Consider the following 13,628-nt stretch of genomic DNA (forward strand, 5'->3'; position numbering starts at 1 on the left):
AAAACAAAAGAGGACGTTGGGAAGAGGGGGAAAAGGGAAGGGGGGGGGGAGGGGACATAAAGAAGGAACCAACCATGCCGGTGCTTTGTGATCCCGTATGCATTTAATCCTTCAGAGATTTCGGTGTACAAATTTGACTCTTTTGCAGCACGTCCTGATGAAACAAAAAAGCATTTGTCATCATTTGAGTCTCAATCTCTGTACATCAAATGGCTTCCTCAAGTTTCAACAACAGAAATGAGTTACATCTTTTGATGAAATAATATTTGAAGCAAGCCATCACCAATACACAGTAAATCCTTGTAAAGTCTTCATAAAACCATACCAGCACCACTGACGCCTGATTTAGCATCTATTATGATACCCTCTTGAGAAATGAGTTTAGCCTGGAAACAGATACGTATGAACAAATAAGGATACATAGGAGCAGGAAGAATTATAGAGTAATCTAGAAGGTGCAAAGAGCATTGGTTAAAACCCAAGACTCACAAAGCACTAAGATATTTGCTGTATATATGAAAGAAGACAGAAATTATATAACATGGCTGTTCCACAACAACAGCAAAGCATACTTGCATTCATTAGTACCTCCTCAGAGAGTTCCAAATTAAAAATATCAATTTCACTTACACTATTAATCAAAGTTGCACTCTAATAGCCTTGGCCTTGCTGAATCCAACTTCACACTCAGGGTATCGGTAGTACAATCTCTTACAACGCTCTAGTTGGCATGTACAAATTCTAGTAACCTGGCAAACTTCAAATCTGAGCTTCAAATGCATCTCCTTGCCTAGCTTTTGTTTTTTGTTCACCCCAGTTGACCTTACCATCCTAAGGCTATACTTTGCTCTCATCAACGTCACTTCCATGCCACACCTGTCCTCTGGCTTCGCAATTCCACTTAGGAGTTTTCTGGGGAAGACCAAACCAATTTTGTTTTTTTAAATTACCCCAGTTGCCCTTACCATCCTAAGACTAGACTTACACTTACCAACATCGATTTCACACCACAACTATCCTCCTTTGGCTTCACAGTTCTACTTAAGTAAAGCATTTTGCATTCCTCCAAAATTTCCTTGAGGACATGTGGAGCAATCCACTTTATCAACAGGACATGAAACAAACCTCCAGCAAGGGAACAAGAGGAAGTTGAACTGACGTGGGGTAGCACCCAGGATTTGCTATCAGTCGAGCATTGAGGACTGCTTCTCGGTTGAGTTCTGTAAGCCCATAAACTGCATGCTTCTGTCAAACAACATCATTAAATTCAAATAGGAAAGCTTCCCAATTTTCTGAACGCTAGGGAGGGCAATAGAGCCAACAAGACAAATGCACCATGAAACTTGAAAGGCAGAAAGGGGAGGTGGAGGGGGGCGGGGTCGGGGTCGGGGTCGGGGTAGTTAAGGGTTTTCAAGGATTAATATAGAAAATAATCTTATATATATCAAAGTGATGAAAAGCCACAAAACTTGCTAATTTAACAATTTTGGTTGTGACAATGTGCTGACCATAAACAGATGATTGCCACATGTAAAACCTGCTTTTCATTGTAGAGGGTGTTACCTGCAATTCAGGAGCTCCATGTGGTCTGTTATACCACTCTTCATATTCTTTCACATCACGTAAACGAAAATCCTGCATCATTTGCACCTTCAGCTGTTAGTTTTCTCAACACAGCCTTGAATTTCAAAGCCTGACAAGGGTTGAACCTCAACTGGGAAAGGCTACAGTACATACTGCAGATAGGTCAACGACCTTCAGACTCTCTGGAAGACTTGCGATTATCTCCTGCAGAAAGTATAGCACTGTGAAAAGTAAAAATGCTATTTCTTTGAACAATGTAATTATCAATTGCAATATCTCCTGCAGAAAGTATAGCCTTGTGAACAATGTAATTATAACGAAACAAAGAATGTATCCAAACCTTGCAATAAGTGCACAAGACAAAAAGGGAGTAAAAAGGGGACATAACCTTTGAATAAACAATTAAGAGTGGATATTGATGATAAACAATTCATGGATGACTTTATCAGCTACTTAGGTAGATCAGTGCACTATGATCTTTCCATATAGATATGCACTATTAGCTTTCCAGCAGAACTATCAGCCATACATATGACATGCATTATAAGCTTGCCAGCAGAACTACCTGCTTTCCTGTCCAAGTTATGCAGAATTAAGAATAATCTGCACATGCAAAATTAAGAATACGACAGAATAAATTCAGTGCAGATGTCACCTGTGTTGTACCATGTGGAAGGCAGCAAAAAACAGCATCAACCTGGGAAAAATCTGCATCTTTGACAGCCACCATATCTGGAAGATTCTGAGTCAAATGACGAGACATGCCAAAAGAAGCAGTACTCTAAGATTCAGTAAAGTAACAGCACTCCATTGCACAGTGATTAACACCTAAAATCAATGCTACAATACTACCTGAGTTATCAAATGTGGAAAGACTGATGCAAGAGGCTGGCCAGCCTTTCTTTCGGCAGTCATTAAAGTAACACTGAAAAATGGATGTGTTGCAAGTAGGCGGACAATCTGCAATTAGAAGAAAATAAGTATTTAATCTCTTGATGAACCAATCCCTGCAAAAAGCCAAAAAAACATCCACAGATTGACAAAACTCCTACATATGGCATAAATATAAGTGCCATAGGCTGGTTAGGTGAACCCACTGGGGCATTTTTAAGACCACAGGTCATGACATTACTAGCAAATACTCCACATTCTGTGATGGAGGCTGTTGTATTTAAGTTATTATTTACTTGGAATGGAAGGTGCTGTCATACACATGGAATGCCTTGTTCTGCATGTATACAAATAGAAGATGTGACAGCCATGGAAGATTCTGCACAGCTTATGGTAATTACAGATCTAAGGGGAAAGAGAAAATCCAAGGTCAGATTAGGACAGAAACCAAAAAATTCAGAAGAGTAAGGAGGAGGAAAGTCCAGGTATTCTCTCGGTCCACTATGGGAAATCCCTGAATTTTAAGCAATTTCCAGAAATCACTTCCATCATAAAGCTTCACCTAGGCTTCTTCCTGAAGTAAAAGCGTGCCCAGTTCCTCAAATGTGATTGGCCTTGCCCGTTCTCCAGCAGTGAGATTCATCAGGAACCCTTGGTAGCCCTTTGGAAGCTTGCTAACTAAAAGCATGGCCAACAGATTGCTGCCCACCTGGTTGACCAACTGTTGCCAGTTGATTGCTGAGAATCTTCATGTTTACAAGGAAGTCATGGGCTGACTCTCTTCCCCACCTCATCATGGTGAACAGTTGATGCCAGCTGCATATCGGGTATCAAGGCTGTCCCATTGTGAGAGAGTTTGCAGACCCAGGCATTTCTAAGAGACATTGAAAAGTGGAGCATGGATTTGAACTTTGTGGTGGAGGTTGGAAGGTGTTGCTCAGTCTTGGGATCTGAGGACCAGTCCAGTACCACCTGCAAAGATGGGGGAGGTCACTCAGAGATGGAACTTGATGAACTTCAAGTCACCAAGGGGAGCATGAATGCAGGTTTAGACAAAGGCATGGACAAAGAGGGCACTTCTAGGAGGTACAAGGCTTCCTTAAATGGCAAGCAAAACCAAACTAAGTTTCCAGGGCATGTATCCTCCATATACTTCATTGGAGATTTCAGCAGATTGCTTTGGGATGGTTGTTTGTACATGAATTCTCAGTTCAATGGAGTATAAAGGGTGATAGCCATTTGTACAGACAGAGGGGCATTCTCATTGCGGAGGCTTTCGACACCTGTGCTGCCCCAAGATTATGACAAGACTTCAACAAGTTCAAGTTGCTGGCCAACGGATGTGATCATGAGGCTTCTCCATGCACACCCAATTGCATGATGCTGAAAAGACCACAAGTGATGATCCTATCAAAGCTTTACAGGTGGAGACGTGGGATCTGAAAGATCAAAGGAGAACGTTCGTACCACTGGAAAACCGGTGGGTGACTGTGATATTGCAGAGGTAGTTGGAGGGATTCCTACCAATGGGGTATCAATATGAAGCAACTACAAGGATCTCACTATGAAGGGAATCAAGGACCAGAACATGGATGGTGCAGGTTTGATGTTGGGTTGGAACAGACCCAAGGTCCGTGGTACCAATGTTCTAAACTGGAGCCAGTTGTTGATAAGCAACGCTGAGAAGTACTTGGAGATGCTAGAGGTGCAGGATACAGGACCAGATGATGAAGACATCCTCGACTTTGTAGCTGAAAGCTTCTACAAGGGAGCTTATGGAGCGGGTCTTCAATAGATTTGGTATCGGACCACAATGGGAATGTTGGATAAATATGGTCAATGCCTCACCTATTAGCCCCCATATGAGGAGTGCAATGAGGCTTGATAACTGTTGGAATATGGTACTGTGTTGAGCTATGCACACATCAAGGAAAGAAATAACAACGGCACTAACAACCTAAAAAACCTCTTAGAATAACCAGCCAAAAGCCTAGGGGCTACCTAAATGAAGTTTTGGGACACCACAGCAAAGTCCTTGGCCTAGGAAACTAAGCAAAAAATTCACAACATAGCAAATTTCATAAAGGCTTCTTTCCAATTTGGGATGTAAAAGTACCACGATAGTTAATAGTCATCATCAATCACATAGATTCTGACGGGTCTCAAGCGCATTTTAATACAATCGTATCATCTCTCTCTCTCTCTCTCTCTCTCTCTCTCTCTCTCTCTCTCTCTCTCTCTCTCATCTGTTGGCCTGCTACAGACCAGTTTTGGGCCTACAGACCAGGTCGGCCCAGTTTTGGGCCTATGAGCCTATAAAAAGAGGCACCTGGGCCTCACTTACACCCATCTGACTTGAGTGGCAGTTCAGCAGCAGTTCATGTAGGCCATCTTCTGGTGGTTCTAGTGATGCCCTATAGGCCATGGTATGTGCCTTGTAGGCATAAGTGTAGGCACTTGTAGTGTTAGTGCCTTTTAGGCCACATAGGACACTTAGTCCTATGTGACACCTAGGACACTTAGTCCTAGGTCTAGGTACAAGTACCTTGTACTTAGATTTTATCATTATCTAAGTTTGACGTGACGGCTGAACTATTGTACAACTCTTTGCTACCTGCACTCTCTCTCTTTTGCGATCGTCCCTTCAGTGGTATCAGAGCGCTACTGGACCTGTTCCCCTACCTCCGGATCTGCATCGCTCACCGCTTTCAACAGCCTACGCTCCATCCGTACAATCCGTACGACTGTACGGACTTCCGTACGGATCATGTACAGATCTCGAGTCCTGCCGCCTAGCTACGTCGCGGATTCCGTATAGCGTACCAACATCCGTACAGACACGTACTTGCTTTGGGATCCCCGTCCAGGTTTGGCACATGTGAAATTTGCAAACACTATCAAAATTTGGGGCTTTTGAGGATTTTTGTTATCCTTATCTTCCTTCTACTGTTTGAAATCTTCCCAAGCCATTTCAACAGTTTGGAAAGCCTACATCTTGAGGTCTACACTCTGGGACAGGTGCACTTTTGTAGTCAATTTGTGGACAGCAAGTCCTATTTCTGCAGTTGCAAGCCTTGAGGCTATGTTTTGGGATTTGGTGTGCAATCTCTTTTTGATTGCAGTACATTGGGTCAAGTTGCAGGACATTGAGTCACTTTTGCAGGACATTGAGTCAGATTATTATACATTGGGTCACATTTGCAAAAATTTCAATAAAATTTGGGGCTTTTCTACATTTGCCCTCTTTTTGGCCTATTTGCCCTCATTAAATTTGGGGCTTTTGCCAGATTTGCTGTTTTTGCAGTGAACATTGCCTGTCACAGTCACATTTGGGTCAGATCTGCATTTGCCCTTTGATTTGGGTCAGAAATTTGCAGATATTTGTTGTCATTTTTGGACAGCCAGCTTTTTACAGTGATAGCCTTGAGGCTTTTGGGTTTTCAGGTCTTTTTTCAGGGTATCACATTTGCTATGGCTGGGAACAATCAAGATTTATTTGGAGTTCTTCGTGAAGATGATAAGTTGGATGGCACCAACTATCCGATGTGGTCTTATCTCATGAAACATATTCTTGTTGCAAAGCATTTGTGGAATATTGTTTCTGGGGCTGATCTGAGGCCAGCCAATGCTACAGTGGTTGCCTCTACTACTGGTCCTTCTGTAGGGGGTACTCCTGATGCCTCTTCCTCTAGCACTCCTGCCGCTGCTCTTCCAACTCAAGAATAGTCAAGATGGCATGCAAGAGATGCAAATGCACATTCATGCATTGCTTTATCATGCAAGAGAATCATTATTCCACACATCCGGTCTTGCAGGACAGCAAAGGATGCTTGGGATAAATTGGCTTCTCTCTATCAAATTCGCAATGAAGCTCGTGTTGCATATTTGAGAAGGCAATTACAAGAAGTCAATATGAATGAAGGTGAGTCAATGGATGCATACTTGACAAAGGTCAAGGACCTCATGGAACAGCTTGCCAACATTGATGAAGTGGTGCCAAATTCACAGCTTGTTAATACCACATTGAATGGACTGCCAAATACATATCAAGGGTTTGCTACAACCCTTTGATTAGTGGCCATGGGTAATCCAGACCTACTTTGCTTTTGCAAGAAGAGCAAAGTAGAGCTAACAGACAAGCCATTATTCCTGATCATGCATTTGCTTCACAACAGATAGGAAGAGGCAAGGCTTCCAAGCCTATGGGCAAGCCAAAATCTGCGCATAGCAGCTGCAATTCCTCCCATGCATCTAAAAATACGGCAAATAAGGCAAAGAAGAAAAGATGCAACTATTGTCGCAAGCCTGGACATGACATTTCAAAATGCAGGAAGCGCATTGCTTTAGAGAAAAAGAAAGCAAGATTGACAATTAATGCCTCACATGCTATTGAATCCCATGAGCCAGCAGATGCTTCACATGCACATGCTCTTCAAGATGATTGGGCATGGGCTGTCCATTGCTCATTTGATCCCTCCAAAGCTGATGCACTCTTTACTGCTAATGATGCTCAGTCCTGGTACTTTGATAGCAGACAGTTGTTTCATTCTTTAGCTGATGCACCTCGAGGGGGAACTGTTACATGTGCTAATAATGCTTCATATGCTGTAAAAGGAGTTGGAGATGTGCAACTCACATATCAGAGTAATTTTTTATGGCTACAGATGTCTAGTTTATGATCTTCGTGATGACAATGCCATAGTTCTCACTGGCACTTTGCAAAAAGGGCTTTATCATCTTGATCATCATTCAGCTGCACTTTCTATTGAAACATTGGCTATTTCAGATTCACAGCTTGCTGAAACTCATCTTTGGCATGAGAGAATGGGCCATCTCAATTATAGAGCTCTTGCAAAACTACATTCACAGCAGATGGCAAATGATGTACCTAAGACTCACACAATTTCCAAACATGTGTGTGAGGGTTGAATATGGTTGAATATGGTTTCAGAGATGGCTGAATATGGTTGAGAATGAATCAGGATGCAAGCTTGTCACCCTCAACACAGATAGGGGCATTTATGTCTTCACGGGGCATTATTCACTCATGCACTACTCCTTACACTCCTCAGCAGAATCCTGTTTCTGAAAGGAAAAACAGGTCCACAATGGAGATGGCCACATGCATGCTTAAGGCCAAGTCTTTGCCCAATAAATTTTGGCTTGATGCAGTAATGTGTGCCAACTATGTGCTGAATAGATCACCTACACAGGCATTGAAGACTATGGATATGTTCATGTACCATCTCAGCTGAGACATAAGCTTGATGACAAAGCAATCAAATGCATATTTATTGGTTACAGCCAGGAGAGCAGAGGGTATCGGTTATATCAACCAAATACTGGGAAGATTATTATCAGTAGAGATGTGATCTTTGCTGAACATTCAGCTTCTCCTCTTGTAGACTGCAAAGCAAAGCCAGATGTTGACATGTTTGATGCCTTTGAATCTTGGTTACCTCCGCCATCATCAGAAGAGGATTTTGACCAACAACATGAGCCTCCTACAGGCCCTCCACTAAGCAATAATCAGCCTCAACCTCATGCTGATTTGCAGGTTTCTCTTCCGGCACAAAATGATGCCACTACTCATGATGCAGTCATTGAAGAAAGAGCTGTCAATAGACAGCAAAAGCAAGTTCCCAGATGGCTTCTTGATACATTGAGGGACAGCAAACAAGATCAGCCTTTTGCTGCCCGGACAAGATCATGGAACAGACAACATGGTCACTTTCTTGAGTTTGCACTCCTTGCTACAGCTTGCAATGAAGAGCCTTTGTGCCATGAAGATGCTTTTGACAGCAAAGAGTGGATGGATGCAATGAAAGCTGAGTTACAATCTATTGCCAAAAATGACACGTGGGAATTAGTAGATCTCCCTCCTGGCAAGCATGCCATTGGAACGCGGTGGGTCTACAAATTAAAAAGGAAATCTGATGGCAGCATAGATCGATACAAAGCCCGTCTTGTTGCAAAAGGGTATGCCCAACAACAAGGCATTGACTTTGAGGAGACATTTGCTCCCACATCCAGGATTACTACCATTCGATGTGTCATTGCCATTGCAGCCCATCATCATTGGCAAGTGCACCAACTTGACATCAAGACCGCTTTTCTTCATGGGGATCTGTAGGAAGAAGTCTATGTCACAAAACCTCCTGGCTTTGAGGTTGTTAATTCTGAAAATAAGGTATGCCGGCTTAGAAAAGCCCTTTATGGTTTGAAGCAGGCACCCAGGGCATGCTATGCCAAAATTCATGCACACTTACTATCCCTTGGTTTTCAGAATAGTCCCACAGAACCCACTCTTTATGTCCGTGGGAGTGGATCTGATTTTTTAGTGCTGATTTTATATGTAAATGATATGCTCATCACGGGCCGAGATACTCAGCAAATTGCAGCTTTCAAGGCTGATTTGCAGAAGATTTTTGACATGTCAGACATGGGACGGCTCCATTATTATTTGGGCATTCAGTTTGTTCATGTTGAGGGGGGTATCATGATGTCTCAGTCCAAGTATATTGGACAGCTCGTTGATCGTTTTCAGTTTGAGGATTGCAAGCCAATCTCTACTCCAGTGGACCCTGGCTTCAAATTCTCAGCTCATGATGGGAGCCCACCATGTGATATCAGCAGACTGTTGGATGCCTTATTTATTTATGTCACACCAGACCTGACTTGCAATATGCAGTATCTCAGCTCAGCAGATTCATGCACATGCCCAGTTCACAGCATTGGCAGGCAGTGAAGAGAGTCTTCAGATATCTCAGAGGCACTCAGGATTTAGCCCTCTTTTATGGTGATCAGGGTTCACTTACCATGCATGCTCACACGGATAGTGACTGGGCAGGATGTTCCGCCACCAGAGTGTCACATACTGGCAATTGTTTTTTGCTTGGCAATTCATGTATCTCTTGGCTCAGCAAGAAGCAACCAACAATTGCCACGTCTAGCTGTGAGGGTGAGTACAGGGCAGCTTTCACCGCTACAATAGAGTGTGTTTGGCTTCGACAGTTACTTACAGATCTTGGTATTTGCCAGACATCCTCCACTATTGTCTACACTGACAGCCAGAGTGCTTTGGCCATTGCACGTAACCCAGTGTTTCATGCGCGTACCAAGCATACTGAAGTTCACTATCATTATGTTCGAGAGCGGTTGTCAGCAGGAGACATAGAGTTGTCCTATCTTCCCACAGAGGACAACACAGCAGATATGTTTACAAAGGCACTTCCTCGTCCCAAGTTCGAAGTCTTCCGACAGGCTTTACACTTGGTTCCCTTTGTTACATGATCTGACATCCCTTGTACATTCATAGGTGGCTATATCCTTTTGGATGAACATGTGCCACCATGACCAGAAACTACCAAGTATTCTGAGACGTTTCCAGAGTAATTCATCCCATCCCATGGAGGGGGGTTTGTAGGCCATCCTCTGGTGGTTCTAGTGATGCCCTATAGGCCATGGTATGTGCCTTGTAGGCATAAGTGTAGGCACTTGTAGTGTTAGTGCCTTTTAGGCCACATAGGACACTTAGTCCTATGTGACACCTAGGACACTTAGCCCTAGGTCTAGGTACAAGTACCTTGTACTTAGATTTTTTCATTATCTAAGTTTGACGTGACGGCTGAACTATCGTACGACTCTTTGCTACCTGCACTCTCTCTCTCTGGCAGATACAGCAGGTGAAACACCGTCTCATTTTTTCACAGCAACCAGTACAGCTGGTACATAAGCACGAAGACCTCTCCATACACACAATGGAAGGAAAGCATCCCAGGGTCGTTCTTGGTCAGCAGTTGGTTGTACACTTTGCAGGGACACATTGAGTTGGCCATGCTCTTCCAGTAGGAGGCACCCATCGAAGTCTTGCAAAGGTGTCTTCATCCAAAAGACAAACAATTCTCTCCGAGGGTGCCAATTTTGGTAAGTAGGCTCCCTTTTTGATCGTTTGATCTTGGCAAAGGCTGGATCTGTCCTTTAATAAGATAAAGCACGATTTTATAAAAGGTAGAGCTTCACTATCTACATTTTCAGCAAACCATTACATGTTTGCCCATTTAATGCTGTCCAATATTGACATTGTTCTGTTGGGATCATTTCTAACAAAGCTCAGTAGGAAGGACAAAAGTATCAGCAATAGCAACATGTCCTAAAGAACTGTTAGCAAAAGGAGCAAACTTTTTATTAATGCAACAAGAAGGACTATTAAGAATGGCTAGCTTTCCGTGCAATGTAGGATTTCTACCAATGTTTGCATAATTGAAGATCTTTTGTCGTAATCTTTTCATGTGTTTGTCACTGGATGCTTCCAAACTCCTCGAGCCCAATGAGAGAGCACTCGTAACTTGAGGTGACTCCAATATAGAACTTGAGGTGAGTGCTTTCTTGCAGTTTGTTTTGACATTTCCTGATTCCAGTGAGATTTTCTGACTCACGTGATGCTGATTGAAAAACAATGAGTGGTTGGACATCAAGCAAAGACTAGCAACATATACCTAGATGAATCCAGGAACATTCCCAAACTCATCCTCTACAAACACAACATAGTGCAGTTTCAATCTCACGATAGTCACTCATAAGATTGAAAACCATAAACTCCATCACGCATAGAAGGGACTAGCTACTATGACATCCCCACTGATGTCATCAGCGCCCAACAATGGGTGTAGACCATAGTATAAAAATATGCTCTCACACATACAAATTTTCAAAATGTCGAATGGCAATCATAGAAAGCACTGTGTACCTCAGACCCAGTATAGCCACTAGCTCCAAGCACACCAACTTTGACAGTTTCTCCAAATTTCAAATGTGACTCATCCCCAATTCCTTGTTGTTGTAGGGGTGAAGCCAACGTTGCTCTACATAGCATTCCTTGGGATGTGGCAGGAACATTGCCTCTTGACGATCCGTGAGGACACATTAGCACCTAATAAAAGCATTCAATGAATTTATTAACGTTTGTCAGGGCACAGCTCATCTCACAGTTGCATTGTTGCACTAAGTATCAGAAAGTTTGAGCAAATAGCAAGGCAACTCAACCATATCAAGCAACAATATCGTACATCCAAGACAATTCGTATACGCACCTCGGGTAAAAATGAAGTAGGCAATGAAGATGCCATGGTGACAAGAAAAAGGCTTCTATCTCAACCACACTGCACCTGCATGTAACACACAATTCTTGAAGCACAAACCATTCCTGGCAAAGCAGACCACAATTGACTAAATCTGAATTAGAGGTGATCAGCAACAATGAAATACGAATAATCTAACGAGTACTTCTATTTTCACAAGTGTATATGCAAATGCCAAGGGGACGGGAGTATGACAAGACATTGTCTCATACAACTCTGGACGGCATTGATATATATTTTAACAAGGGGTTTGATTATTAAAGGGGCCATTTATTACATTGTGGTGTACGTCTCTTTTTTTTCCCCTACAATGCATTTAAGATTCTCATATTACATGACGTCTCACTCATATAATGTATCCTCCAAGACGTATTAGTACTACAAGATAGAACTTCATGATTTACTAGACTCTCACTGACATAATATAAACAATCATGGTTGTGTATAGACAGATTTGAATGCAACAAAATGAGACTGCAAATAAAATTCACATATAAATTCCGCATTCTGTACAATTTACAAAATATGTTTACAAATTACATAATTGGCACATAAGCCACATTCTAAAGGCCCTCCTTCCTCCCCTTCCACACCCAACTGTCACTTCACGAAGTCTTCAAAGAGACTGAAAACCTCGAAACGTATCATGCAATGCAACCTTGCTAACAGAGGAATTTGGCTGCTTAAGCATCACAAGCCCTGAATGACAGAAGCAGTAACGTATCCAGCTTGCTCTCTTCTTCGGGCAGCAATATGTGATTTGAGCTATCTAAGCTCTCCCTCCTCCACGTATAAGAATATTCACCATTGATCTTGGAGGAGTTGTCTCTTGTTTTGGCCTCATGATCATACTTGTTGCTGTCCTCTGAATCCTCCTCTTTGGTCGGATCCTTCCTCCTCCTACGGATCATTTTTCCACCTCCCGACCTGCCTTCCCCCACACCTGCTCCTCCGTACAGCTTTGTTCTTCTCATCCTCTCTCCGTTGGTGCCCTTGGTGCCCTTTTCTCCTTGCAAGTTCTCTATCACGCTGGCCGAACCTACAATTGCAACCAGCTCCCCAGCGGCAGCCTACCGAGCCTCAGTATTCCTCCAGAGAACTACTCACACAACAAGGGCTCTAATATAGTCCGGAGGGCTATTGCAGATCCCTGCACGGATTGCGCAGGAATGAGAGACGCTACAAGGCCTTGGCGAGACAGCTACAGGCATGTAATTTTCTTAAACGCGGACCTACTCCACATCTCAGCTTGGATGCACTCAGATCGACTGGCAAAGAAGAAAGCTCAGCCATGTGCTTTGAGAGCCTTTCCTGCGATTGAGTTGGGCTCTCCCTGATCACAAACTCACAGGTGTTTCCAAGACTTGGTGAGTTCTGGGTGTGTGTTTTTAAAAGCAAGGCGGCAATGTATGGTCCGTGAAAAGCAACAAACGCAAAAGCAGAGAGAAGCGTACGCTCTATTGAATAAATTCGTGTGAATTGGAGTTGATGTGAAGCTACCTACAGCCTTGGCATTACGGTGATAAACGATGAAGTGGGTGCTAAAGCATCAAACGATGAAGTGAGTGCTAAAGCATGAGCCTTTCTTCCGGTGTGTAGCAAGGATACTCGCAGTGCAGCACCCAACAAAAGAGGCAAAATTGCAAAAAAGAGCTCGTATGGTGAGACTCGCAGTGTTCACAAAAAACCTGCAAACTATATACAACTTGTAAAAATTATTTTCTCAATTTTGTAAAATCTGCAAAATTTCGAGCATATTTTAGCTAAAAACTCCGCAATTTCTTAGAAAAAACCTTTAAAATTTGAAACCCCAAGTTTTGTGATTGGTTGAGAAAAATGTTTTCTGTGAACACTGGGTGAGAGTAACCTGATTTGATGATTGTCAGCTAAGGTGGCGCCCCATGCTCAATGTGGAGATTCCACCCATTCAGGTCACAAAATAGACGAATTCCTCTAGAACCATTCTCTACGAATTTGGAGCAGAAGCCCATCCATTAATGGGTAGGGGAGGGC

General features: G+C 42.9%; 1 protein-coding gene across 4 annotated transcripts in view; it reads right to left on the minus strand.

Annotated features, from left to right (window-relative positions):
* The window catches only part of LOC147901279 (Putative N-acetyl-gamma-glutamyl-phosphate reductase), a 39,445-nt gene extending 26,172 nt beyond the window's left edge, over positions 1 to 13,273 (minus strand). The window contains exons 1-10 of one of the 4 annotated variants that reach the window (XM_087375839.1): positions 13,116 to 13,273; positions 11,568 to 11,642; positions 11,225 to 11,407; positions 2,437 to 2,544; positions 2,240 to 2,326; positions 1,738 to 1,788; positions 1,564 to 1,635; positions 1,126 to 1,245; positions 326 to 386; positions 74 to 154 (exon numbers count right to left, since the gene is read on the minus strand). In XM_087375839.1, coding sequence (XP_087231965.1) covers positions 74 to 154; positions 326 to 386; positions 1,126 to 1,245; positions 1,564 to 1,635; positions 1,738 to 1,788; positions 2,240 to 2,326; positions 2,437 to 2,544; positions 11,225 to 11,407; positions 11,568 to 11,603 — 799 coding nt within the window. In that variant the 5' untranslated portion in view covers positions 11,604 to 11,642; positions 13,116 to 13,273. Of the gene's footprint in view, positions 1 to 73; positions 155 to 325; positions 387 to 1,125; positions 1,246 to 1,563; positions 1,636 to 1,737; positions 1,789 to 2,239; positions 2,327 to 2,436; positions 2,545 to 11,224; positions 11,408 to 11,567; positions 11,643 to 13,069 lie in introns of all 4 variants that reach the window. The other 3 variants (XM_087375841.1, XM_087375842.1, XM_087375838.1) reach the window with 3 other exon arrangements.
* Positions 13,274 to 13,628: the final 355 nt, after the last annotated feature.

The sequence above is a fragment of the Dipteris shenzhenensis genome, chromosome 6, assembly GCF_047967505.1.
Source record: "Dipteris shenzhenensis isolate YYH24624 ecotype China chromosome 6, Dip_SZ_1.0, whole genome shotgun sequence".
Classification (NCBI taxonomy): Eukaryota; Viridiplantae; Streptophyta; class Polypodiopsida; order Gleicheniales; family Dipteridaceae; genus Dipteris; species Dipteris shenzhenensis.